At 45.1% G+C, this 25,040-nt stretch overlaps 1 protein-coding gene across 1 annotated transcript in view; it reads right to left on the minus strand.

Annotated features, from left to right (window-relative positions):
- Window positions 1-25,040, minus strand: part of LOC143279982 (laminin subunit alpha-like) — a 305,618-nt gene that overhangs the window by 66,881 nt on the left and 213,697 nt on the right. The window contains exons 56-59 of the mRNA XM_076584380.1: window positions 14,001-14,168; window positions 12,713-12,843; window positions 6,409-6,556; window positions 3,213-3,337 (exon numbers count right to left, since the gene is read on the minus strand). Coding sequence (XP_076440495.1) covers window positions 3,213-3,337; window positions 6,409-6,556; window positions 12,713-12,843; window positions 14,001-14,168 — 572 coding nt within the window. The remainder of the gene's footprint in view (window positions 1-3,212; window positions 3,338-6,408; window positions 6,557-12,712; window positions 12,844-14,000; window positions 14,169-25,040) is intronic.

The raw sequence follows: 25,040 nt of genomic DNA on the forward strand, positions 1-25,040 counted from the left end.
TTGGGCAGCGGGAGGGAAACCCCCCTTTCCCCCTCAATGTTTAAGCCCATCGACTGAAATTTCCCCAGGTTGCCCGTAACTGAGGTTGGTGCCATTCCAAATTTGGAGGAGACCCAGAAAGTAACCATCTGCTATCCAAAAGGCAAAGACTCCATTCCAAACTGAGGGCTACAAAGAAAGGTTTTGGGGGTGCTGACTGAGAAGTTCACAGCCCATTCCAGCCAAACTGGCGCAAGAGGGATTTTCAACCCGGACTTCAAAGACGCTTCCATCATTCACTGTGCAACGCAAAAAGGAAATTTATCAGGCCTGTGACAACCCTCGTGGGTTTTCCCTGGGTGTCCGTTTTGCAGGCAAGACTCTGTCCAGAAATGCTTTCTCAACCCTAATCGCGGGACCTTTTAGCCCAAGGGTTTCCCACCAGAAAAGCCAGTGTGGCTTTTCCCAAAAAAACGCGGGGGGCCTTTTCGACATGGTGTTTTGCTGCCAGGCAGCTCCAGGAGAAGTGTCAGGAAAAAGAGCGGGTTGACCTTTTCTTCCCCCTAAATTTTTGATTTTGAAACCCAAGGCCCTTTTTAATACCGGGGGTTTGGAAAAGAAAAGGGCCCTTTTTAGAATTCAAAGGTGGGAAATAAATTGGGAAAAGTTCCCCGGAAAATTCATCCCATCATTTCGGGGGACCTTTCACAATTTGGGATGCCTGCCCTTTAGTCCAAGACAACCGGGAAGACTTCAGAACCATTCCCTGTCTTTTTCCCAACCGGGGGTTTAAGCAAGGGTTTTTGGCCCTTGGGGCCCCCACCCTTGTTCCCCGTCTTTTAAAAGTTTTTTCAGCCCTTTTCTGAACAGGTTTTCCCTTTAAGATGAAGACGTAGGCAATTTGGGATCAGGGGATGCACAGATGGCTCACCTTTTTAACCTCAGGGGGGTTTTAAAACAAAAAACCCAAGGGGAGGACAGACACCAATCAATGAAATTCCCGTTTGCCCGAAAGACTGCCCCTTCAATGCTGCCTTTCCCAAGCTGACAGCCAAACCAGCCCTCGACTGTTTCTCTGGCCGCCTGTGGAAAAACTTTGGGCCTTTACAAAACCGAAAAGAAGGGGGGCCCGGGGGATGCACAAGCCAGCTCCAGGAAAGCCTTGAACATTAAACCAAACATCATCAACGGGCAACAACTGAATGCGGTGGACAAGTTCACATACTTGGGCAGTACACTCTCTCGCACAGTTGTCATCGACGACGAGGTGAATGCCAGACTCGGCAAAGCCAGCGCTGCCTTTGGCAGACTCCATAAGAATGTTTGGAACAGGAGAGGCATCACCCTGGAGATGAAGCTCAAAGTATACAAGGTCATATTTCTCACCACACTGCTCTATGGATGTGAATCATGGACGATCTACAAACGCCACGCCAAAAAGCTGAACCACTTCCACACCACCAGCCTCAGAAAACTTCTCGGCATAAAATGGCAAGAGAAGATCCCTGACACAGAGGTGCTCACTCATGCAAACTTGCCCAGCATCTACACCATCTTGATGCAGGCCCAGCTGTGCTGGGCAGGCCATGTAGTTCACATGCCAGACCACCGGCTCCCCAAGAAACTGCTGTATGGCGAACTCCAACATGGCAAGCGCTCCCATGGAGGCCAAAAGAAGTGCTTCAAGGACACTCTGAAAGCTTCTCTGAAGGCCTTCAACATCAGCCACGACACATGGGAGCTGAATACAATGGACAGACCAAAATGGCGTTCAGCTGTCCACAAAGGCGCCAAATCCTGTGAGGGCCAACAGAATCGCTTCAGCAGAGCAACGCAGACAGGCCAGGAAAAGCAGTGCCAGCAAGTCCCTGACAGCCGCCACCATCCCCTGTCCACACTGCATCAGAACCTTCCGTGCGTGGACTGGCCTGACCAGTCATCTGCGCACCCACAGAGCCCAACCTACCCACCCCCAGGATGACTAGATGGTCCTCGTTGATCCCGACGGACGAACCACACATCTGGAGAACCTCCAGTGAGAACCAGCCAACCTTCAGTTCCAGCCAGCCAGTGAACAAAGGCTCCAGACTACATGCAGTGGTCAAGTTGTCAAGAAGCCTGTATATTTTCAAGACAGAAGACATACTGTATGCAAAGCCTGCTTTAGAAGGAAAATGCTATGACATGAGTGACGAGCGTTCTCTTATTCAGTTATTGTTTAGAATTTATTGCATGATTTGTTGTTTTTTATTTGATTCAGGACAAAATCAGGATAAGATATGAACACAAACAGCAACTTGTGAAGAACAGTCAAGCAGAAAGTTGTTTTATTATTATTTTTTTTAATTTTTATTTTATTGAAATGCTATCCACCCTGTTGGGTGAAATATGCATGTAACTGATGTGACAAAATACTTGGACTTTTATGCATGCAGTTAATTCAATTTTTTCAAATCTCAAAAGAGGAGAGATGATGAGACATTACTTCCAATCCTAACATCCTGGTTCGCCTCAACTCTGAACTCACAAATATGGGTTGTTTCCCTTTACAGCAAGCCCAACACCAGCAAAACTTGCTGATGTAAATATATGTTGTCTGCCTCTTCTCTTCTTCTTCTTTGTTCATGGGCTGCAACTCCCACATTCACCCATATGTACACGAGTGGGCTTTTACGTGTATGACCGTTTTTACTTTGCCATTAGCAGCCATACTCCATTTTCAGGAATGTGCATGCTGGGTATGTTCTTGTTTCCAAAACACACAAAACGCTGACATGGATTTCAGGATCTTAAATGTGGGTATTTGATCCTTTGCTTGTATATACACATGAAGGGGGTTCAGGCACAAGCTGGTCTGCACATACGTTGACCTGGGAGATCTGAAAAATCTCCACCCTTTACCCACCAGGCACTGTTACCAAGATTCGAACCTGGGACCCTCAGATTTATAGTCCAACAATTTAAGCACTCAGCTCAACATAGGCTCTAATGTTGACAACACCAAACAATGAGTGATTGTTAAATGAATGAAATGGAAAAAAGATCAAGCTGTTCCTCACCAAACAACAATTTTATCATTCTTCAATGTTTCAAGGACGGAAGATTGGGGAAGAAGATGCTACTTTGTGTTTATATCATCCTTGTTTGTAATTTCCTATCATTTTAGAAGCTTCTAGTGTTGCAAACAGTTCTGATGTGTAGACAGCAAAGTGATGATAAAGAGCACAGCTCACCTGGCAAACTCTCCAACTCGGTTGTTCTCTGCATCCTCAAAGTTCCAAAGTCCCACATGAGTGTCATCAAATTTGATGTCTTCCACTGATCCAATGAAGGCACGACGGCTCACTGCATCTGCAATCTGTTTTGGAGGAAAAAAGAAAACATTAAGTGCAAAATGCTTACTGAGTGCAGAAACTAAAAAGTGAAAGGTGAAATGACACACAGAAAGTAAAAGAGACAGTCACAGAGAGAGAGAGAGAGCATAAGAGGGAAGCAACTGTCCATGCCTTCATGCCTTGTGAATGTTTGTTCAATTAAATCTAGACTTCATGAATGAGACACACTTCAAAAATAAGCTCTTGGTCAAATGATCAAATCAGCCAAGCAGTCTGGGTAAAGTCCCAAATTGTTTCCCCTTTCCATAGGTCCCCAAGGAGATGTTTCATTCTCCCAAAACGTCCCCCAGGGGACCATTCAGGATCCTGAAATGTCCCCTGGGGACAGTTCTTGGATGCCCCCCCCCCCCTCCACACACACACCCCTCTGTGTGTGTGTGTGTGTGTGTGTGTGTAAATGGTGAGAACAGGAGCAAAAGAGGTGCAGAAGGAGATCAGGAGAAAACATAAATTTGATGATTTTGATAAATTTATAACACCCTGTCAAGGAGAAAAAAGAAACACTATTGGCTTTAAGACATTTTGAAGAACATGAATTATCACTTTTTTTCTCAATAAAACCTCTTGGGGCTGGAGGTGCACTTTGGGGGTACTGTTTTAAAGAGGTCATCCCTATTTCCCCCAGGCCTGTGTTCTCCTCATTATTGCTGACCATTATTGACCTCTACTTGCCACCACTGACCACAGTGCAATTGTTCAGATTGCCTTGTTTGTTTGTGCATTATCATCACACCCTGGCAGATTCTTTATTGTTAACTGACTAATGCTGATCACTACTGACGTCTGTCTAAATACTGTTGAGATGAATTTTTTTGCGACTCTTATGCAATATATACTAGGACTTCTCGTTCACTGATCACTACTGACTTCTGCTGACCACTTCCCTGGGACCACAACTGACCACAATACAAAAAATTAATAACGCCTCATTTTATCCTGTTATGTAGTAGTAAGTTTTCTTGATTTGGTATAACTTATCATCTTTCTGGATTACCGGAACTCTCGTTTGTACTTTTTGACTGGTTGTTACCACTGGCCACTGCTGACCACTGAAAACTACCAAAAGTGTTTGGATGATGAAACATATATCTGGGGGAACATATATACCTGGGTATAGACCTGAGTGAACATAGATCTGGGAGGTGGGGGAAATATAGACCTTGGGAAAAATTGACCTGGGGGAAAAAGATCTATCAAAACAATTTTGTGAGAAGATGCACTTGGGGGAAACATTGATATGGGGGAATACAGACATGCTCACAGTTCAGATCTTTCAAATGTCTATCATGTTCATCTAGGCAATTAGGTATACTTAGAAACTACCTGATGGGTTTTGTTGATTTTTTGCTTACTGCAGCATGTGCTTTGTAAAGCTGTTTTCACCAGAATCCCTGTCAGCAAACGAATCATCACTAGTGACAAGGTCACTCATTTCCAAATTCAGTGTCACTCATCGTTTACAAAAATATACAGAGATCTAGACTTGTAAACTCAGTCACAGTTTGTGCGAACACCAGCAGGGAGGCAATAACACCAGAACGAGGCAGTTTTACGAATGCTGCCGAGCACAGCCGGATGATATTGGACCTTATGTAAACAGAGCCACGATTATGGCCCATCGCGCTTCACAGGGAATGCCTTGATTGTGGTCCATCGCGCTCTTTGGGTTAAAATGCATGTCTGGAAAAAAGACCTGGTTCTGTAATGACGAAAAGAAAAAGAATAAAAAAAAGGATGATGTTCAAAACTTTATTTCAACTAAAATAATGTCAAAGCAGAAGAGTCTGACTGTTCAAGAATTTATTTTTGTCACTTTGACAGCATGACACACTTGGACAGGATACATGGAAAGTTAGATCCACTTTCTTAAAGCTCCCTGAAGTCTGTGTCCTTAGGTCTATGCTCAACACTGCTCCCACCTCCTCTCATCCACCCCACCTAAAAATGCAGTTTTTGGTTGTGGCCAGTAGCTGTCATTTGTCAAAACCAGTGAAAAAGTACAAATAATACATAAAATGTACTCATGATACAAAACAATGTTAACATAACGCAAGCTGCACACATGACTGACAGTGGTCAGCTCTGGCCACTGAACAGTCAAACTTGGTCAAGAAGTCATTATTTTGTAAACATCATAAAATGGCACATTCTGAAAACTTTTTGGTAGTGTTCACTTGTGTTTGGCAGTGACAGGCAATGGTCAGTGATGGTCAGTTGTAGTTAGGTCAAGAAACCATATTACTACATAAGGTCACAATATTACAAAGTCATAACAGTTATTGGTCAGTCATGGTAAGCATTTTTAAGTTAGCTGTAAAAAAGCTGCCAACTGTCATAATAATGAACAAACATGAAACAACACTTTTAGGTTGTGTTTATTTGTCAAGATAGGCAAGTAGTGGTCTGTCTGTATTGGTCAGCAGTTCTCAGTAGTGGTCAGTTCATGGTCATGGTCAAATCCTGTCAAAAAGTACTGATACTTCGTAACTGTTACTTGCTAATGCAATCTGATTACTGTTAGATATCAGCAATGGTCAGGCATCCATCAAAAACCTGCCAAGATATAATAATACACAAATGTGACAAAATAACACAGTCTGAACTCTTTAGGGTAATGTTTAGCAGTGGTCAGCAATGGCCACACAATAGAGGACAGTGGTGAAAACCTTCCAAGAGGTCTAAATAAAGCACACACACATGTCAAAATATTCATGGCATATAATGAAATATAACATAAAAGCAGAAATGTTTGTGTGTGTAAGGAGGGCGGGGCTGGGGGACATTTTCGAACAGATTTTAAAATAACATCAGTGACAGACTGAAACAGCATGGAGGGATGTTCCAGAACACCCCCAGGGGGACAGTTTAAGACACTGACAAATCTTCTGGGAGATGATTTAGGACACTGATGTGTCCTCCAGGGGGCCTACAGAAGGGTGGGGGACAATTTGGGACATTACACTGGTATGCAGGCAACACATGAGTTAATGCAGTATCTGCTTGAAAAGAATGTCAGTAAAGAATGAACACATACGGTGGCATCATCAGGTACTCCTCCCAGGTAAAATTTAGTGGTAGCAGGATTCAGCTCCAACACAGTGTAGGTGGATGGGGAGTTTCCTTCTGTCACATCATCCTCCTCTTTTTCTGTGCGTATCGTCAGTGTTCCCGACTTGCCAATGCTGCACCCAGACATGTAATGATGAGTATTCATTTTATCTAGTTACCATTTTTGTATCAACTACAGACCATCTTTTAGGCAACATGAAATGAATAGTAGTACATTTATGTGGCACTTTAAAACCTCTCAAAGCATTCTACAAAAACATATCACACTAGAACACAAATGCACACACACACACACACACACACACACACACGCGCGCGCGCGCGCACACACACACGCACACTCACTCACTCACTCACTCACATGCATGCACACAGGCACACATTAACACCCATGAATGAAAAAGATGTGGATCCATATAATACAGATATGGAATGGAGTGCCTTCATCATGTAGAGACTGCTTGAAAAGAAATATCTGTAGATATGCTTCAAAATATGTGAGCAAAGACTGTAACAGACTGAAAAAGGCAGCGAATTCCATATTTGTACAGCTCAATAACTAAAAGCTCTGCTGCCATGTTTCTCTCTGTTGAATTTGGGAAGGCACAAAATTCCATCATCAGCAGAAGAGTGAAGGCCTTACAGGACATACTTGCTGCAAAGTTAGGAAATGTACCTGGGTGCATATAAGAAATGACAAAATATATGAACAAATCTGAGCAGATCCTCACATATGAAGGCAAAGCAAGATGGGTTGTGAAGCCATAACAGTACTATGTTGAATAATAATAATAGTAATAATAGTAATAATAATAATAATATTAATAATATGTTTATTTATTATTATATAATGCATAAACAAATGATTTTGCTCTAAATGAAAAAAAAAGTATATTTATATATAATATATATCATCCATTAAAACATACAAGTTGGTTCAACTGAGGAAGGAAACATGACAAATTATAACACTGCATCAAAAGTGCATACTATACTCTATGTCCATAGCAAACAACCAAAAACTAATTTGAACGTCCAAACAATGCAAAAGCCAACTACAACACCCCAAAACCAGTCCCACTCTCCTTCCCTCCCCTCCACACACCTTCTCAACAACACACACTGAAAACAGAAATAAGCATCTATCCACACTGTTGCAGGCATTAGGAGACCAATCAAAGGCACTTTTAAACATGAGTCTTGAGGTTGGTTTTGAAGGTGGAAAGGGACTGGGAGCGACTTAATTCATATAGCAAGGAGTTCCACTGAATGGGTGATAAATGCAAAGGATCTTTGACTGGACTTAGTCATAACAAAGGGAATTTGGAGAATACTATTGTCTGATGATGAACATAGTCTTTTTGTATTTTTTTGTAATGTAAACAGAGAGAAGATCAGAGAGATAATTGAACAAGCAGAGAAAGCATGAAAGCAATGTGCAGATAGATTACAGGTGGCAGAATAGTTGAGACGCTCATCTGTCAATACAGAGAGTCCATGATGGTTTAGATCTTGTTCTTGCCCTTTCTCTCAAGTTTGACTGGAAAATCAAACTGGGTGTCTCGTCATTCTGATGAGATGATAAACTAAGGTCCCATATGCAGCACATACTTGGTGCACTGAAAAAGAACCCACAGCAACAAAAGTGTTGTCCTCTGGCAAAATTCTGTAGAAGAAATCCACTGTGATAGGTACACAAATATTTTTGCATATGCCTTCCGCTATGGCAAAGTGGTTAGGGTTGTGGACTGACAGCTGGGAGGATGTGTGTTCAATTCCCAGTGGAGGTGGGTTTTTCAACCCATGGCTGGCTCCTACCCAGTGTTAAGTGTGCAATGGGTTTAAATGGGAATACTGGGTTCACACAGTCATGCATCATCCATTTTACAGATGCATCTTTTGGTGCGTTGCTAAAATTTCCTGACCAACACAGCAAGTGTCTGTATTTATCGGGCCTGGTTAACGCCAGAATATCATTATGACAGGAAGTGTAGAGTACAGCCTTGTCACGTCGTCCCAAACCCAATTTTGAAACATTGCCATCATCAACATCCCCCTCTATCATCATTTAAGAAAAAAAAGTCCCAAATTCTATGGGCCTTTCATGCCCTGCTCTCATGATGGCCTCAGTTTTAATCCCCCTCTACTTCCATATTTGGAGTGAAGGTCTGTCTAGGTTTTCAGTGTTGGCAGAATCAAGGGGACTGTCGCTGGAGGGGGGAGGTGGCAGTATCCAATCTGGGGGGACGCTAGCTCAGTCTGGCTCTGTGATGGAGCTATCAGTGTCATCAATAGGGGGCTTCACAGATGGTGTCCTAAGTATGTTAAATTAGAACAGACACTACTGAACATCGCCAAAGTGACTCAGCAGCAGTACAGGGTCTCCTCTGGTGTGTGGCCTTCTGGCGACCTAACACTGATAGTTCCCTTTGGACGCCTGGGGACTGAGACAAACAAACGTCCAGCTGTGTATGGGGGTTTAGGAATGTGTGGCATGAGAGTAATACCATTGAAACAGTGCAGATGACAGGACAGAAAAAAAAGGAAAAAAAGAAAAAAAAGAAGAGTATTTATATATATGCATGCACTCAAGGCCTGACTAAGCGTGTTGGGTTATGCTGCTGGTCAGGCATCTACCTAGCAGATGTGGTGTGGCGTACATGGATTGGTACAAATGCTGTGACGCCTCCTTGAGAAATTGAAACTGAAACTTATACTCAATCCTGGACTGTATTGGCAACCAGTGGAGTTGTTTCAAAGAGGCTGAATATGGTCACTCTTCGGGCGTTTTAGTACAAGACAGGAAGCTGATTTCAGACTTTCTCCAGTTTAATGAATAACGCACTGTGGAGAAAACAGCAAGCAGAGAATTACATTAATCCAGTTTTGAGAAGACAAAATGTTTAGAAGAATTACTACCTATTATAACCAATATCATGAATATATCCTTGACCTCAGGTGTTGTCCCACTGTCCTTCAAGCATGCCTTGGTGTGTCCCCTTTTGAAGAAAACTAGTCTTGATCTCCCAAACCTGAAAAACTATAGACCAGTATCAAACCTCCCATTTCTGTCTAAAGTTTTAGAACGTATTGTGCTTGGCCAGCTTATTAAACACCTTGAGATCCACAGTCTCCTGGAGCCATTTCAGTCAGCGTACAGAAAGGGACACAGCACGGAAACGGCCTTATTACGTGTGGTCAGTGACCTGTTGCTAGCATCTGATGCAGGCAAGGTATCCATTCTGTCACTGCTGGACCTTTCTGCAGCATTTGACATCATAGACCATGACATTATGGTCAGAAGGTTGTGTGCTGTGTTCGGACTCAATGCTACTGTTCTGAAATGGTTTCATTCCTACTTATCAGGTCGCACACACTCTGTCCTTGTAAATGGAAACCAGTCTGTTCCGTCTGTGCTCAGATATGGGGTACCACAAGGTTCCGTCTGGGACCTGTACTCTTTACAATGTACACACAACATCTAAGTTTGATCATCCAACAGTCTGTACCTCACTATCATCTGTTTGCTGATGATTCTCAACTGCATGATTCTACTATTCCCTCTGAAATTCCATGTTTAGCTTCTAAATTTAAAACTGGTATAGAAAATGTAGCAAAGTGGATGAAACAAAACAAACTAAAAATGTATGATGACAAAACAGAACTTCTGTTGACTGGTAATAAAAATAAGCTCAAGCAGATAAATACAACATCTATCATTTGTTCTGGCATAGAAATTTCTTTTTCTTATTCTGGCATAGAAATTTCTTTTTCTTATTCTGTCTGCAATCTTGGTTTTTACCTTGATTCATCCCTCATGATGGAAACTCATGTGAACCACCTGTGTAAAGTTCTTTACTTTCAGCTTTGTAAGATTAGTAAAATCCGCCCCTTCCTGTCTGTTGATGCCGCCAACAAACTTGCTGTTGCCTTCACTTTATCCCGCCTACATTATTGTAATTCTCTCTTTGCTGGCCTTCCCAATGATAAACTCTACAAGCTCCAGAAAATACAGAATAGTGCAGCTCGACTCGTCCTTAAAAAGTCGAGGAGAGAGAGCACTACTGCTCTCCTGTGGACACTTCATTGGCTGCCTGTTCAAGCCAGAATTTAATATATAGTTGCCTGTCTATGCTTTAGTTTCAGTGCCTGAATTGTGATACCACACCTTCATATCTTTTTGAGTTTGTTAACCCATACTTGCCAGACTTGTTGGTCTGACCTCCATGGATAGAAGTGGGTGCTGCGTCTTGGAAAGATGATCTTTTGAACTTGATCAACAGTGCTTCAGTTTTCTCTTTGTTCAGCTTTAGTTTGTTTGTGCTCATCCAGATTTTTAACTTGTGAAATGCGTGTCTGCATGTCTGATATTGCTGTGCTTATTTGTTCTGAGGGAGGGGGAAGGGGGTGGGGGTGGGGCGGAAGTGGGGGGCTGATTTCTATATCTGTGTGTCATCTAATCGAGTATTCTTTGAAAATGTGGTCAAGTGACTGTGTGACAGAACACACACAGTGACACTACACCATCAATATGTTCATTGCATATGAATATTCTAAAGAGGACACTGAATTAACTGGAATGAACATAGAATAAAACTGAATTGTCCATTTCCGCAGTTTAAAACAATTTCTGAAATAATCTAGATTTATCAAAAAACATGATTTCAATTGTATTATTACCTCAAATATAATATCTTTATCGCTCTAGTAATAAAACATAGCTTTAATATCAAATTTGGTCTAAAACATAGATTTGATATCAAATTTGGTTGATGACGTCAGATGCACAGTGGGGATGTGTGTGTAAACATACTGGATTCCGAAATGAACATGTATGATTCGATCAGCCTAGCATGGCACCCCCCCCCCCCCCCCCTCTTCCTCACCCGATTTTTTTCCCCTCCTAAGCTTATTGTGATGTTTCAGCCTCAAATGAACACACATTCCTCAAGGGAAATAACCCAACACTTATTGATACAGAACACATTTTGACAATTTTTTTTTTCTTCTCACGATTCTTTTAATGGATAAAGTGTGCATCACAAGTGAGTCTTGAAGGCCTTGCCTCTTGTTTCTTAATAAAAGAGAAAAAAAAACCCTTTGTGAGATCACTACTTTCACACTCACATTTTGGAAGCACTGCTTTCCCTTTAACTTTTTTTATTTGGAAGAATTTATTTCCCATCTTAACAATCACATTTTGCAAGCACTGCTTTCCCTTTACCTGTTTAACTTGCAAGAATCAATTTCCTATTTCAAAACTCACATTTTCTAGCACAGCTTTCCCTTTAACTTATTTTTAACTTGCAAGAATGAATTTCCAATTGATTTTAGATCTTACTGAATAAATAAGATCAACCTAACCTGATCATGATAGGATCCATTTCAATAACTAAGATACTGGTAAAAGAGTGGAAAACAACAGCATCAGCCTGTTTCTAAGAAAATATCATTTTCACAAAGCAAAAGCACTACTGAAACATCTATTCGGATTTCAGACTTTTGCCCAGCAGCAGTGTCTTCACAGCATGATGACTAGATAGGTTTCAAAAGTGTCTACCATCCATCCTGGTTTGGTTTCTCTATCACCTGCAGTTGAAGATAATATGCTGATGTTCAAGTTTAGCATGCATGCACACACGCATGTGCACACACACATACGGTTGTTACACACACTGTGAGTATAAACTGAAGTCAATAAAGGTAAATGGCAGCAAAACACTAACAAATAACAGCTACCCACAGAAAATCCTCCTCCAAAATGCTTTTTAATCTGATCTTCAATGCTCACTTTGTTATCATTCCTGTCATTATGATGTATAATCCAGAGCGGAGTGTTGGTAATGCGTCTGCCTAGGAAGCGAGAGAATCTGAGCGCACTGGTTCGAATCACACTGGTATTCATGAGTATTTTCTCCCCTTCCACTAGACCTTGAGTGGTGGTCTGGATGCTAGCCATTTGGATGCGATAATAAACCTAGGTCCGGTGTGCAGCATGTTTTTAGCACATGTAAAAGAACCCATGGCAACAAAAGGGTTGTCCCTGGCAAAATTCTGTAGAAAAATCCACTTTGATAGGAAAACAAATAAAATTGCAGGCAGAATTAAAAAGAAAAAGAAAAAAAAAGGGTGGCCCTGTCAGTGTAGCAATGTGCTCTCTCTGGGGAGAGCCATCCGAATTTGACACAGAGAAATCTGTTGAGACAAAAATAGTAATATAAACATAAATAATCATTTTAACAAGGATCATCATGAAAAGTGGGACGCACCGTTCAGCCACAGCCTGATGCCACTGGCCGTCATTCACCAGACGATTGCTGGAGATGCTGGCGGGGCCTGACCCCAGGTTGAACTTGAACACCATGCGTCCATCAATCAGCTCCATGGACAGGAAGTCAGTCTGCACAGCATCACCAACAGTGGCTGTACTACTCCAACTTACACCTGTATATCTGTTTTTATCTCTCAACCATGTACACATGGTCTAACTTTGCTTCTAAAACATAAAAAGCTGATGGTAATGACAAAAACTGTATCAGAATATCATTGCTCACAAACTGTTACAGCATTTGTTCATCATACTTCTGATAAAGGTACTGTTCTGGAGGAAAAGGTTGAACAAGTGCTTTCATCTTGGTGGTTTTCACTTGCTAAAAATGACACTGATAGCACCTGACTAATTACAATCTTATTCAACATTAATGAATAAATGTTGAATCATTTTTAAAGCAATAATCAGTCACATTAACAACTCTAAAGTGTAAATTTAATTTGACAATGATTAATATATGATTGATTATTGTCTTTAAAAACAACTGAAGTATGCCATGTCCAGTTAGTGAAACATTTCTGAAAAGAAAGGGGTCTTCCACCAAGAGTATGCTCATTTAACTCTTTCCATACGAACGGCGAAAGAGACGACGTTAACAGCGTTTCAGCCCAATTACCATCATCAAAATATTGCAAGCGGAAGGCTCTTATACTGAAGACGTGAATGTTAACAAAGAATACCACAATTCTGACGACGGAAGCTAAAGGTTGGGTCAGACACCCACTGTACATCCAAATGGTCTGTGTAGAGGAGAAGAGAGGACTGGCCGTACTGAGTGAGTTAAATAATATGTTTAGGCACATGAAACTAACTATTCAGAGTCTGTTTATATTCAATGACCTAACCTCCAATGAAGGAAAAACTGGAACAGATGCAAGACACCAGTAGATGTCTTATAGCTCACTACCATTTATCCTGCCACCATCCAGCCAACTCCCAGCGAGAAGTCAAAGTTGAAAGGCCATGCTGATGATGCAACCACGTGTGTTAAGAAATTGGTGGCATAAAAACTTGCCAAATAACTCCCCCCAAACACGGACAAATCTGAGAAATAAATGAACAATCGCACAATGTCTTGTTAAAATAACTCGCTGCAATAAAATATTCACAAACACACACACACACACACACAGACACACATTGTACTTATTACCTGTTTACTGTAGCTTTAGATACAGGATAAACTATTTAAAAGCATCAAAGCCAGTAAATAACCCTTGGCTGACCTGAATGTTTCCTGATCGCTGTTCTCCCCCAATGTAGGCCAGCAAGGCATCAGACTGGGTGGACTTGAAATACATGGACAGCTGGCTGTAGGACCCCGTCTGCTCTAGTTTGGGGGGATTACGGGCCGTCACTGTCGTGTTCCCCAGGAACTTCAGACCCACTCTGATCTGTCACACAGGGCGTGGATGTATGACATGACCATGAACTTACTGTCTTCAAGACTCATGTGTGACACATGCTGTATCCAGTGAAGGAACAATGAGACCAAAGAAAAAAAGAGATTTAAAATGAAATTCTTAAAATGGGTTCTGTATTAATCATTGATAAGCAATGACAAACAAAAACAAAACCAAACCAAACCAACAACAACAACAAAACAGGCATGCTAGCGGGATCAAACCAAGGGTGTTCTGTTCGGAATCAAGTAGTCTTATCCATAATGCTAAGATGCACCTGACGTCACTCGACCACATGTTTTGGTTTTTGCATGATAAATATATTACTATATTCCAGGTAATACCACCATTTAAATCATGTTCTCTTGATACATCTGGATTATTTAAGAAATTCTTTCAATTCGACAGTAAAGGAGACACTGACATCTCCTCGGGCACATCGCAATATGTATCTGCACAAACCAGTCTACAACAGGCTGACTGAAACTGAAAGAAATGATTGATTCAATTTTTCTTTTAAGTTCATTCCAGTTAATTCAGTATCTATGTAACACCATTTAAATGTAGCTGGGGTTTTTTTGTTTTTTTTTATATAATCTCGATTATTCAAGAAATTAATTCAATTTGCAGGTAAAGGAGGCGGTGACATCACCTCAGACACACCACAACATGTATCCACACAAACCAGACTACAACAGGCTGACCGCAACTGAAAGAAATGTTTGATTCAATATTTCTTTTATTTTCATTCCAGTCTATTCAGTATCCACTTTAGAATAGTCATATGCAATAAACACATCAATGGTGTAGTTAGTGTCACTGTATGTGTTCTGTCCAAAATTTGTATTTCTTTTCTTTTAACTGCGAACAAGAAAAATGATGTCATGCCGTCTTCCAACCAAACATAGCCTGCGTTCTGGCAACTGGGAAAAGGGAATATAGATTTTTTCCCCCATGATTGAGCCTCAATGAAATAAACCATTAAAAATTTGGAAATACCACTTAATTCAGAAGGTTTACAACCTAATATTGGTATGACTGCAAAGATTTTTTTCAAACTATGTTTTATCCAAGTTTGGTATTGGCAGAGAAAGTATTTACAGAGAAAATGAATTTGTTAACGTTTACAAAGGACACACATTGTTTACACAAGCGAGTCATTAAGTGCCAATGAGCACAATAATCTGCTTGGGTTAGCAGAACACGTCTTTGCATCTTTGCTCCTTTCTGTTGCTATTTTTTTTACATTCTTCCACATTCTTATCTCATATTCTGTTCCTTTCATGTCTCAAATCTGTTTAGTCAAGGATATACAGAGGCCACATATAGAGAACAAAGAAAAATTGCAACAGTTCTTATACTTTGCACACAAAGTTCCATTACCGTTGATTAGTCAATTCAACAAAAATCCATTTTTTAGTAACACTGCCAAAAGGAGGAGTTTGTATTATACTCCATGTTTGGTGATACATATACTTACCATGTCAAACTGATGCAAACTCGGCCTATTGGTTTGCTCTGCTTGGCCAAATTTCATGTGGCTAACAGTGTAAAGACGACCTGTCTTGCCCGGTCTGCTCTTAGCCAATCAAATGCCTCTAAAAGCTATAAGCGCTGAATCATACCGTGGCCATCGAGAAAAATGCCCCATGAGAACCACGGCAGAGACGCGGGGACGGATGGGTTGGCATTCGAGTTTGACATGGTAAGTATATGTATCACCAAACATGGAGTATAATACAAACTCCTCGTTTTGGTGTCAAATATTGTATCATGTCAAACTGATGCAGAATTTAAAGCAAATGGAGGGCAACGCCTACTGCTTTGTATGGGGTGCTCTTGTAACCGAGATGGCAGTGTTAGCCATGACAAAGGAAATCCCCTTGGAACCGCCAGCCCTGGTCATATGGAAATCCCTGAGGTAGAAGTTGATGAGGGGAAATGAAATGAAATGAAATTATGGTGGGCTTAAGCCTCCGGAAAATAAGGCCCCTTTGGTTGCCCGTAATAAACACAGGGTTTAAAAAAAACAAAACCAAAAACCTTTTTCCCGTGGTATCCCAAAACTTTCTCCATTCAAAAAAAAAAAGGGGCCACAATGTTTTTGCCCAAAAAGCATTTCACAGTTTTTCCAAGGGACCAAAATGGTAACGGTAGAGGATTTTTTTGGGAAGCCCCTGTTCTTTTCCCAGAAAAAGGCCTGGTTTTCCTCTGGTTTCCACAGAAAGCCCTCCGTTTGCTCTTCCTATCAGTTTGCAAAAGCGGGGTCAGTGTCAATTGGGCTAGGAGGGGGAGGGTTTTTTCCCCGGTTTCCGGGGTAAAAGGGGGGTTTCCCCATGGGAAAAAAAAAAAAAACCTTGACCCAATGTTTTAAAAAACTTTAAAGAAAAGGGGGGCCCAGCAGGTTTGGGGGTGCTTTTGGAGTTTTAATGGACCTCGTCCTTTCCGGGCAGGGAAACCCCCGAAGGGTGAAATGAAATGAAATAAATTTGGGCTTAGACCCGCCACCACTAAGGCCTCTCAAGGCATCCCCGCGTCAATAACTGTACAAGGTAAAAAAAAAAAACCAAAAAAACGAGTCTCCTTCCCCAAATTTTTCCCCCCACCCCAAAAATTAAAAAAAAATTTCATATTTTAAAACCTTCAAATCTGGTTAAAAAGGTTCACTTTTTTTTAAAGAATCCCAAAAGCCCCACGGAGGGACATCACGAAACAAAGTTTAAAAGAAACCGCCGTGTAATGTCTGCGTCAAACGTCTTGCAGATCCCAACATAAAGGGCACTGTTTCCCCGGTGGAGGCCCAAACGGGGAACCATCGAGGGCCTCCCCCCCTTCAACAAGTAAGAATAGAAAAAAAAAGTGTGCCCTTCAGTCCCACAGCACAGATTTCCTCCTTTCTTTTCTTAACCCCGAAGGGGGGTTCTAGGCCCCCGGACGGATCGGAAGAGCTTGTTGTCCATCGGGGGGTTTTCCATTTCCTTGCCAAAGACCTTAACGAATTGACCTTCCCTTCATTTTTTGGGTACCAAGGATCGGAAAAATTCTTTTTTTAAAAGCTTTCCCTGGCCACAGGTCCGCCCTTTCGTTAAACAAATGCCAAATGTCCGGGAAACCCAGGCCAAACACAACCCGTATCCTTTTCTTCGTTGGAAGTAAAAGTTTCATAAAAATTCCGCATTTTGGGGATGAGTGATTTTCCTGCGGGCGATGCCCCGGGTTTAAAGGGAGTGGGAAAAGATCATGAATCTCTTCTTTTTTCGAAGAGAGAAAACCATTTTTAACCCCAGACCATGCGGTCATTTCCGCGGTTTAAAACCGATGTCAGACGGATGTGTTCCTTTGGGGCCGGTCAGGAAAGGGGGGACAGAACCAGATGCGGGACTCCGTCCTCTGATTGGGGAACCGTAGTGGATCCCTTGAAAGGGGGGGAAATTTTTGGGGCACAGTTCCAAAAAGGGAGGTTCTGTGGGCCGAGAACGGGGTGGTGTCCTTACGGTCGGGGGCCAATCGAATGGGACCTCAGGGTGAAAAGGCCCACGGGGCTGTCAGGGATTTAAGAAATCAGATGCCACGACATCCAGAATGGGCTTTTTAAGTGGGCTGAATGGGGATCCGGGGGGGTAGCAGTTTGGGTGTCGAAAAATTTCTTTCGAAAGGGTTGTTGAATACAGCTGTAAGCAGGTTTTTTGTGGGTTTCCCGAAACAATTTCAAAAAAAAATAGTTCAGGGTCAGCTTCATCTGCGGTTGGAAAGGGGGTTTCCCCCCGCCTCGCGTACAGGTGTGCACAGGGGGGTGCGGAAACACCTAAGCTGAGACGGAGCCCTTGGTGGTGTACAGGGCCCAACATTTTTCGGGTAGGGGGGGGGGTTGGCCGAGCCGTATACCATTTCCATAACCTTTTTGGGGACCGGACCAGGGCTCTGTAGAGGTGAAAGAGAGTTCCTCTTTCAGCCCCCCCCATTCGTGGTGCCACCCCGGATGTTTGTTCGGGGGGCTTTTGGCAAGATTTTTTTCGTTTTTTTAAATTGGGCTAAAAAATTCAGCTTCTGATCAAAGACGACCCCTAAAAAATCGGGTTTCCCTTACCGCCGGAGGGTGGTTTTTCCCTGGGATTTCGGGCCCGAAAAAAATGGCGAAAATTATAAAAAATGGTGCTTCATTTTTGGGAGGACGAAAATGTGAACCCTTCCCCCCCCCTGCCCAACACTGGTTTGTTGACGCAGAGCAAACCCGTCGCTGGATGGGGCGTACGGCGCCGGTTGCTTTAAAGGAAAAAATCATCCAGAACAGCGAGCTGTCCGATCCTTTCTGAACGGGTTGAAAGATGTCATTAATTTTTGATGCTGAAAGAGCCGGGACAGGATCTCCCCCGGGGCCCCAGCTCCCGCTCGTGAATTCGGACAGGGTGTGCCGACTCCTCACCTGGAATGTCTGTCTTTTAAAAAATTGTGGATAAAATGAGGCAGGTGCCTCGGAAGCCCGGGTTTGCAAGCGGAAAGAATACCAAAATTTTCCCCTGGTATCTAAGTTTCTCCCGGGCAAAAAATACCCCATGTTTTTGTACAAACATTTTTTAGGGTTTCCAGACGAAACCCGATGGTCAACGGGGGCATGTTTCGGAAACCGCTGTTCCCTTCGCCAGAAGGCCGTGGGTTTAGTTTTTACATCGTCTACCGTTGACCATCTTTTCCACAGTTTGCGACGCAGCGGGGGCAGTGCAATTGGGCGGTAGTTGGAGGGGTTGAGGGGGGCTTTTCCCCCCCCCGGTTTCGGCAGCGGGATTTTGAGGGGTTTCCCCCCAGGGGGTGGGGAAAAACCTGTGACCCCGATGTGGTTTAAACTTTAAGCGGGTGTTGGGGGGGCAGGTTTGGGAAGGGGCTTAGGTTTAAAGGAGATTTTGAGGGTGGTAAAAGGTTTTTGGGCTTTTTTAATTTGGTTTTAAAAAAAAAAAAATTTTAAAAAATTTTTTTAAAAAAAAAAAAAAGTTTAAAAACCATTTTGTTTTTTCCCCCTGGGTTTTTTAAAAGAAAAAAAAAAAGGCAAAATTTTTTTGGGTTTGGAATCCCTCAAAACCCCCTTTTTCCCCCCAAATTGTTAAAACAACAAAAGGCAACCCGCTTTCTTTCCCTTTGTTTGCCCCCCCAAAGCCCCCTCCTTTGAAAAGTTTTTTTTGTTTTTTGAAAGGGTTTGGGGCCTTTTTTTGCCCTTAATTCTTTTTAAAACCCTCCACACTTTCTTCTTGGGTGTGTTGGAGGTTAAGGAAGAGCAGAAATCTCTCCATGACTTCCTCTGGCTCTTTTTAAAAACATACCTGGCTTTCGCCCTAAGCTGTTGATGGGTTCGAACGCTATCGGTCTCCAGTCTCCGAAAGACGCGTCGCTGCGCTCTCTTCCGAGACTTGCGGGCCTCCCGACATTCCGCGTTGAACCAGGGCGTTCTAGGGACCTGAGGCTTGGAGGCAGACGATGGGACTGCTGCTTTGGCGCAATCTAAAACGATCCGAGTCAGAGCGTCAGCAGGGTCCTTGCTTTTCAATACTTTTTCTTCCTGCAGCTCCGCTCTTATCTTGGTGGTAAAAAAACTCCAGTCTGCTTTGTCGTAGTACAGGCGGTCAGGCAGAGAGTCACCTTCTCCATCTGTGGGGCGGAGGACGACAGGAAAGTGGTCACTCCCGTGCAGATCGTCGTGCACTTTCCATTCGTAGTCCAGGACCAACGATGGATCGCAGACCAACAGATCTAAACACGAGAGCTTTCCAGAGGACAGATGCAGGTAAGTGGGAGACTTGTCGTTAAGACAGCACAAGTCCATGTCAGAAAGGAGGTTTTCTAAGAGAAGACCTCGGGCTGATGTCATCTCACTTCCCCAGAGCGGGGAGTTAAAACCAGAGAGAGATAAAACCTTGCCATCTCTTTGCAGAGTCTCCTGCAGCGCCAGCACTGAAGGTTTCAAAGCACGACAAAGCAGCTGGAGTTCCTGAAAATTGGCGTGGAACCCCCGGATGTTCCAGTGGATCACTGCCATTAAAAAAAGGTTAAAAAAAAATAAAGCAGCAGCCTATTCCATCACTACCCCCTGCTCCTGTGCTTGCGGTGGCTCAAGGTCCGCCAGGATGGAATATTTATTTTTCGAAGTAAATTTTTCGGATTCCGACCGAGTCGGAATATCCACCACCTCGGCCCCTCCCGATCCCGCCGAGGCCGCAACCCTCCCCTCCTTGAGTTTTGGAGGTAGGGGGGGCTTCCGGCCACTTCCGCCAGCCTGAGGGCCAGGCAGACGAGAGGCGGGGCGAGGGGTGCCAGGGGGTGGGGTGGGGCGGGAGGAGGACAACGTGCCTCCGCCCGAGGCTTTTCTCTCCCGCCCAGCAGCCCCTGAGGACTGCCGCACAGGATGGGAAGGGGTGGACACGGCGTCTCCACCCAAGGCCAACGGTTCCGACGAGGCGGTTAAGTCGTCCTTCTGCGTTCCTGTGGACATCGTCTGGACCGCGACGTCCACCGTCCTGGCATACGACACCTTAGGCGACACGGCCTCCACCTGTTTCCTTGCCTCAAAGAAGGAAATTTTCTTTTCTGTCTTGACTTTCTGGATTTGTTTCTCTTTTTTCCAGACGGGGCAGTCTTTCGATGAGGACGGGTAGCCACCTCCGCAGTTCGCACACCGGGCTGCACTGACGCAATCGCCCTGGTGCGCCGCCTTCGAGCAGGTGCCACACGCCTCTTCCTCCTTACATCGGTCCCTGACGTGTCCGAATTTCTGACATTTAAAGCATCTCAGGGGGGACGGCACATACAAGCTTACGCTGACCATGAGGTATCCGACCTGAATGTCCTTGGGGACATCCGGGCAGCAGAAGGTGAGGAAGAAAGTGTTGGTCGGGACTCTGTCCGACCCCTTCCTCACCGTCACCCGGTACACGTCGGTCACTCCCTGAGAGGACAGCTCGCTCTTGATCTCGGCCTCAGACACACCTTTCAACTCCGGGCATCTGATGACCCCCTTTGAGCAGCTGAGACCTTTGTGAGGGGAAACCTTTACCGCCCTATCCACGAAAGTGGTCGCCTTGAGAAGGAGCTGTGTCTGCCTTTTGGACTCCGTCTGAACTAAAAACGCTCCGCTCCTCAGCCTCTTGATGGACTTCAGCGATCCTGCCAGACACTGAAAGCCCTTCTGGATAGCGAAGGGGCTGAGAGCCGACAAGGGCTTGTCGTCATCAGCGCCCTCCATCACCAGCCATGATGGCCAAAATCCAGAGCTCTCAACGACCTCCGAATCGGAGTCTAGTCGTCCGTTCCCTGTCTTCGTCTTTTACCCGAGTTAGGGGTGTGTGATTTTTTGGAAGTCATGTTGAAAAAAATGTGAATTCATCCCTCCCTTACCCACCCACCATGGGGTCCAACTTAGGGGCCAGGGTCAAGGGAACACCAGCTTGACCCCTTCCAGGTTTCGGGAGGGATATACGACCAACAGTCCAGCTCCAACGTGTTCCCCCCCCGATCATGCCCAGCTCCCGGGGACAGAGAACCGAGCACTACGGGGGTTACCTTCGTCAGCCACTAAACTGCCAGTCTTGACCCAGCCCCACGAAGGGGTAGCCGATTGACACACACGGGCCAATGTGTGCCGCCTGTCTTAGGAGAGGTCCGAGCCAAAGGGATGTGTTGAGAGCAGCGTGCTCTCTCAATCCCCAGGATCTCATTCCCCTCCATCACAAGTCGCGCCGCACGGCAAACACGGCGGGCCTAAAGAAGGCTGCAGAGAAAAAACGAATGTGGAAAAGAAGGCTTGATGGGGAGCTGAGGACAGAAAAGAGGCAGTAAAAAGAAGAATAGAGAACAGCGAAAGGGACAGTGGGTCACGTTTAGTTTGGGCCTCACTCACGACCTGTTCGGCATGGGAAGCCCTATCAGGGGCATCAGTACAAAACCACCACTTATTCAGCCCTGACAGCTACGATGGCTATGTAGGCTGTCAATTAAGACCTGGGATCAGAGCACCAAACCCCAAGAAGCACTGATGCCCCCGCCGACATAGCTCGCTCGATCACTGGCCACTAAGCCTCCCGACCACGACAAGGTAGTGACCCTCCCGGGAGTGGGTCAGGAGAACACCAGCCTGACCCCCTCCAGGTTTCGGGAGGTCAGACCACCAGAAGGCTGCCTCCAAGACATGCTGCAGTGGCACTGAGTGCTGGAAAGCAGCCGAAGTAGCTATGGCCCGCACTTCGTGTGCTCCTGGATTAAGACAGCTGATATCCCTGTGAGAAAGAGTAGGCTCTACAAATGACTTGGGAAACCCAGCGGGAAATGGTGCCTGCAGCGATGTCTTTCTTGTAATTCTCATTGAGGGAGATGAGAAGACACCTCTGAGAAGAACGCCTATGGCGAGACCTATCCCAATAGTATTTGAGACACCGAACAGGGCAGAGATGCCTATCCTCATCATCTTGGGCAAGAATATCAGACAAAGGTCTGACCCTCAGAGAGGGGGAAGGGACCTCGGGGTCTTGGTTCTTAGGGGAACGTCCTGAGCCGCACACCACTGCAACCATTTCTTCCAGCGAAAGTCGTACAAAGTCTCCGTTCCCTCCCTCCTTGCATTGGTGACTATGGAGAGGAGGTCAGAGGAGACACCCCCTGGGTAAGTGCCGTCAACACAGAGGCCGACCGAGGGGTCGAAGACTTCAATGGTGATGTTGACAGTTCCAACTGCACAGCAGCCACGCGTGCAGGTGGAGCAGTTGAGGACTGGAATGAGGAATCCCCAAACGAGGCTGCCTCAGCAGACGAGGTTCAGTTTCGAGTTTCAGGGGTGGAACATGTGTCAGGGACTGAAGGTCCGGAAACCAGGGCTGGGCTGGCCATTTTGGCACAATGAGAATCAGCTGCGGGTGTTCCAATCTGGCTTTCCGGATCACCTTCGACAGAATTGTAAAGGGAGGAAATGTGTAGGCAATCAGACTGCTCCAGCCTAATTAGAGAGCATCCACTGCCCATGCTTCCGTGTCGGTGACCAGAGAGATGTAAGTGGGAAGTCTCTTGTTGAACTTTGTGGCAAAGAGGTCCACCACCAGCCAAAACCACCATTCCCACACCCCCTGAAGGGTGTCCTTGTCCAGGGTCCACTCTGTGTGGATGACACTCTTGGACCTGCTGAGAGCATCTGCCAAGATGTTGGCTTTTCCTGCTATGTGTCTTGCTGAAAGTGCAATGCCCTTGCTGTGGCACCAACGGAGGAGAGCCTCGGTCTGCAGGGAGAGGTCTGCCAAGTGCGCCCCCCCCCCCCCATCCCCCCACTTTTGTTCACATAACATGCAACTGTTGTATTGTCTGTGAACAAGCGGATGGTCTTGCCAGTGGCCTCCCCCATAAAGTGCAGGAGAGCCCTGCGAACTGCCTCTAGTTCCAGAACACTGATGTGGCATAGGCACTCCCCTGGGGACCAAGTCCCTGCTGCATGGAGTGAGTCTGTGAAGAGTGCCACCTGAAGAGTAGGTGGGGCTATGCGCACCCCCTGTGTCTGAAGAGGGGTGGTTAGCCACTCTGTTGTCACCTCGAGGAACCACTCGCCCAGACATATCTGGGTATTCCAGTGCTCTGGGACCACCGTAGCCTCAGTGCCCTCTGAAGAGAAGAGAAAGTGTCCGTGCTGTTGCTTGGGAAGAACGGCGCAAGTGGCTGAGGAGGCCTGCCAGACGGTACCAGTGATCTGGCGTTGGAGCGACTATCATGGACTGTGTGTATAATCTCATCCCTAAGAAGTCAAAGGACTGACTTGGGGACAGATTGCATTTTTCCTGGTTTGTGAGGAAGCCCAGTTGGGAGCAAAGGTCTGGAAGTCTGGCTGTATGACTGGCACAGGGCCTGCGACTGGGCCAGAATGAGCCAGTCGTCCAGGTACACACAGAGATGAATGGATTCTGACCGGACGACGGACACCAATTCCCGCACCACCTTGGTAACAGGAAAGGGGCAAGGGACAGACCAAATGGGAGGACCGAGAACTGGAACACCTTGTCCCTCCACACGAACCTCAAGTACTGACAGTATGCCGGATGGATGAGGATATGAAAATAAGCATCTTTCAGATCGATAGAGGTAGCCCAATCGTCCTGTTGAATGGTCTCCTGAATCTGTGCCTGTGTGTCCATCTTGAATTTGATTTTGGGAAGGAATTTGTTGAGGGGGGACAAGTCCAAGACTGGTCTCCACCCTCCCGAGACCTTTGGAATCATGAGCAACCGGCTGTAAAAACCGGGGCCTGGGTCCGTGAGTTGAGATATTGCCCCTATGAGGAGTAGGTGTGATATCTCTGCCTCTAAGATGCTCTCCTGCTCCGCCAAGCTGGGCACATAAGGAGGAGGAGTGGATCTTAGAGGGGGGCGGTCCTCCGCCCAAGGCAGCATGTACCCCGACTCTAGCAACGACGCAATCCAGTCATTTGAGTCCCAGAGCACGCCACTGATGTGCATGCAGGGACAAGTTTCCTACTTGGAGGGGCTGAACGACTGGTGGTGCTGAATCAGGGCCCAGTCATTGGGGGTACTGCCTTCTGGCCTTGGGCATGGCCAGTCGGCTTGGACGGACATGAGGTGGTTTATTCCTCTGCCACTGATTCTGCACACGCCACTTTGACTTAGGTGGCGTGGCATATGGAGGGGCCCTGGTGGCCAGTCTCTTCAATGGCATAGAACCCTGGCACCCCTGGGAGGTGTGGGCTAAATATGAGGCCACCTCCCAGTTTGTCTCTGCCCTGTGGCTGACAAAATGGGGCATATACTGGCCGAAGAGGGAGTGCTGCTGCGCTGGGATGGACCGCAGGGCAGCCCTCTCCTCTACTGGAATGTTAGAGAGGCAGAGAAC

The sequence above is a fragment of the Babylonia areolata genome, chromosome 3, assembly GCF_041734735.1.
Source record: "Babylonia areolata isolate BAREFJ2019XMU chromosome 3, ASM4173473v1, whole genome shotgun sequence".
Lineage (NCBI taxonomy): Eukaryota > Metazoa > Mollusca > Gastropoda > Neogastropoda > Buccinidae > Babylonia > Babylonia areolata.